General features: G+C 36.5%; 1 protein-coding gene across 1 annotated transcript in view; it reads right to left on the bottom strand.

Annotated features, from left to right (window-relative positions):
* Nucleotides 1–683: 683 nt before the first annotated feature.
* LOC118743997 overlaps nucleotides 684–3,939 on the bottom strand; it is a 16,463-nt gene continuing 13,207 nt past the window's right edge. The window contains exons 3-5 of the mRNA XM_036476761.1: nucleotides 1,545–1,719; nucleotides 1,206–1,463; nucleotides 684–1,143 (exon numbers count right to left, since the gene is read on the bottom strand). Of these exons, the coding sequence (XP_036332654.1) occupies nucleotides 684–1,143; nucleotides 1,206–1,463; nucleotides 1,545–1,719 (893 nt within the window). The remainder of the gene's footprint in view (nucleotides 1,144–1,205; nucleotides 1,464–1,544; nucleotides 1,720–3,939) is intronic.

Raw genomic sequence — 3,939 nt, 5'->3', positions numbered from 1 at the left:
ATTTTTGTCTCCTTCCATTTTCAATTCACTTTCTTTAGTTTTTAGATTATTCTCACTTTTCGTGTATTCTTTAATTTCCGTTAATTTAAATTCAGTTGGGTTTGACAATTTTCATGATTTTGCCAGCAAAAATTCTTCTGACTACTTCGGACTGAAGAGAGTGACTCTCACTGCGTGTTGCTCTCTCACTTTTGCTGTAATTTTCGGGTTAAGAAACGCTTTTTGGACTAACTCTGACTACTTCGGACTATTTCTGACTATTTCTGGGAGATAAGGAACGCAATTATTAGCGCCTTCATGCTTTACGTTGAAATTCAATAATTTCTGGCAAATATCCGTAAAAACCATTAATTTTGCAAACCACGTATAAGCCTATCACTATTTTTGTGACTACGACCATTATATTACAACCACAACATCACAAAGCTTGCACTGGAACTCAAGAATCGAATGTCTTTTGTGGATTTTGTTGATCACTGTCTGTTTTTTGGCACTTCTGAGCTATAATGTTGGGTGTTTGTTGCGTGCCATCAATGGCACGCGTACCTTTGGTTCGCCAGCCCTGATCTAAGCCCTTATTTGGTGACCCTCATATCATATGACATATGTAGATGTTATGGATAGAATTATAAAATTCTTATATCAGACTTAATAAATATTAAAGTTAATTAAAGTTAATTTGTCTAAAGCTTTTCATGCGTAGAGGAGACCGTCCTTTGCTGCTCACGAATGTGTTTAAATTGTTTTTTAAGCCGAAGTTCGGCTTGCAGATTCGATTCATTTTGACTTTCTTCATTCAATCCGTTCTCGCTTTCCACTGAACTACCATCGATTTTATTAGCTGCTTCAACAGCCGCAGTCTGTAGTTTTAACCCATTTTGACCCGCGGATGTAATATCTTCGTCCACGTTTTGCTCGATAAAAACGCACTCGGGATTAACTGCGGCACATTCCGTAAACGAATGCGCTTGGTCATGTTCATTTCTTGCGTTCAGATATTTTTCGAAAAATCCACGACCTACAATACGGAAAGCCATGTTGCTGAGTGGATTCAAACGGGAACGGAACTCCATTTCACAAATAAAGCGTCGGCGACAAGCATGTGAATCCAAGCCCAAAAACTCAAACATTAATTCTGCAATCCTAACAATAAAATAAATTTTAATCTAGGATTTTAACTTCAGAACTAAAATGTGTTAATGTACCTTTCCTCCATTTTCATTGGTCGCTCTGTTTGTTGCCGCTGCTGTGACGTATTTATCTGTTGACGCACACTTCGTCGCCCAAGTCGATGTGTACCTGGCCCTGTTGGCGGTACCACTTCTGCAGTAGCAGTTATATCTTCTGAATACGAACCGGCGTAGCCAGAGTAAGGATCAACTGAATCTGAACTACTAAAGGAATGATCGAAGTGGGGCGAATGGTCGAGAGAATATGGTACATGATCCTGAGCAAATGATGGACTAAGAAATTAACAAAAAAAAAAATATTAAATCAAAAAGCAATACATAATTGGTTTTTATTTAATTAATAAATTCACTTACGGCGGGCGGTCGTACACAATAGTGGGTGAGTCGTGTACAATCCCAGTAGAACATTTATTTGGCCAGACATACCGTAGGGCGACGAATACTGCGCTGCCGACGAAGAAGCCCACTACGACTAGTTTTACTTTGACCCAGTAGGCGATAGCAAGAGCATGCCAACCCCAGAGGTACCCTAAAAATTACAAATAGAGCATAATGATTATGTGATCAGTATTCATGTGTATGTAAAGCTGCGAGTAATAAAATAGTAGCAAAATTTAAAATGGTATTGTTTGGAACTTTTGCTTATCTATTTGTTTTTAATAATTTTCATTAAAAATAAAAGTTTCAAAGCTTGCAGAGAGTGCACTAAACTTCAAAAAGTTTTCAGTGGCCTTCGATTTGGCTAAAATTTTGCATACAGCCTAATTTCATACTATAACTGACAGAAATGGACTTAACAAAATTGCTTTCTTAAAAATTATTGGCGTGGCATATATCGATAAAACTGCCAAGTTGGATGAAAAGATCCTTATAAGATCATTATTCCTTCTATAATTACAAAAATTTGGTATCGTTGGAGAGGTAATGAATCATATCTTCGATGTTTTTGCAAAAGCGCCCATTTTTCGGCACTGAAATTTTACAGGAGAACGAAAAAACGATTTTTTGAAGGCATTGCCTTGATAGGCGGTATTTTGTCTAGCCATTATTTTACAAATCTGTTGTTTTACAGGTCTATTCTGCGCTAATAAAAAGTTTGTAACCGGTAAATAAAGTTCCTGTCAATTTTTAAACCCTTTTCGCATTCTGTATACTCTTGTAACGGGTAAATTTTGTTACCATCTCATAAGCTGGTAGGAAATTATTGCCCCGTGAAATATGCAATGCCAGGATTTGCACAATTCTTCATAGCTGAATTGCTGAATATTTTAACTGCATTACCAACGTACCTAGAATCGCGGTGACAAGAACTGGTAACATTTTTTGGTTATACCATTTTCCGGTTACAAAATCTTCGGTAACGTGCAGAATAGACCTGTTTATAACGATTTTGCGAGGCACCCTGAAATTGTGCACACGAAATAATGCATATGAAAAAAACCGAAATAATGCCTAGATGCAGTTTCGATTGAAAACCGAAGTAAAGCATATAATAAAGATGAAGTAATGCACAGTTTCAGTTCAAAACCGAAATAGATCATATGACAAAAGCCGAAGTATGACCCAAATCACCGAAAACGAAACCAAGGGGAAAATTATTTTTTCTCAGGTTTCGCAGATTTTTTATTATATATGGATCATCCATATTCTTAGGTATCGGACAACATAAATATTAACACGAATTTCCTTCTCTCAAACATAAGAATTCACTTAATCCTGAGATACCTGTAAAATAGCGAAAATTAAACTAAAGGGTAGTATTTACTTGCTTCTCTTTGCTTGTCTTGTATTACTTTGAAGTTAATAAAAAAAAAGAATTCGACAAAAAAATCAGCGATTCGCTTTCTATATGACAATAATGTCGACGGAATTTTTTGATGTAATGTAAAGGGTGAACACACCAAAACTGCGACACTTTGGGAAGCTTATAAATTACCCAAAACGAATTCAATATTTTGAAATTGAAATACCATAAATTGACCAAGACCTTAGATGAACGTAGAAGAAATTTCATTTGAATTCGATTCATAGTTGAGTTAAAAATTGCAACCGAGTTAGAAACGAGACAAACCATTTTGCACGAGTTTATAAATGACCAGGCCTTAAGTACACGTAAAATTGCTAAAAAATTAAAGAGTGCACTATTCGACAGTTTGCAGGGTTTTAATAGGTACAAATAAGGCCTGACAGTTACGAGAAAACCAGGGAGCGGGGATTAGCATGGTCAAAATGATAAAAACAGTGCTCGGAAGGTCCTCAGTGCGTTTTCGCGAGATCCGAAGATTTTGTCGCGTTATGTTGCAAAATCCGTACGGAGATCGCAGTTTTTCGTACAAAAGGTAAAGCGGAAAGCTTCATTGAGATGTTCTACAGCTCAAACAGCGCCAGAACGAGGCGCAAAGTAGAATGTTACAGCGAAATCCCGCATTCGGAAGTTGTATGAATTCTAAATTAAAAAATACAACTGCATTGTTATGGACTGCGAAACCTACTGCTATAAGAATTCAAAATATATTGCAGGTCAAGATTTTTATACTGCTGCAAGTCGTCAAGATGCCCCTGAAAGTTGTAAGCTGAAAATGAAGTCCAAATTTCCAAAAAACCACATGGTAAAATAAAATAGTTCCCTGTACTCTTCATAATCTTGGGTGGAAAGCTATTTGTAACGTACAGTCTTTTTTACTAATTGAATTTTCAGGTAGCATTTTTTCTTATTTAGTTAAAGGTAGGGCTCAGTTTACAAGCAACT

Source organism: Rhagoletis pomonella, unplaced genomic scaffold (assembly GCF_013731165.1).
Source record: "Rhagoletis pomonella isolate Grant_MI unplaced genomic scaffold, Rhpom_1.0 Rhpom_scaffold_00007, whole genome shotgun sequence".
NCBI classification, from domain to species: Eukaryota; Metazoa; Arthropoda; class Insecta; order Diptera; family Tephritidae; genus Rhagoletis; species Rhagoletis pomonella.
The sequence above is the reverse complement of the archived record's forward strand: the minus strand, read 5'-3'. Positions and strand labels throughout refer to the sequence as shown.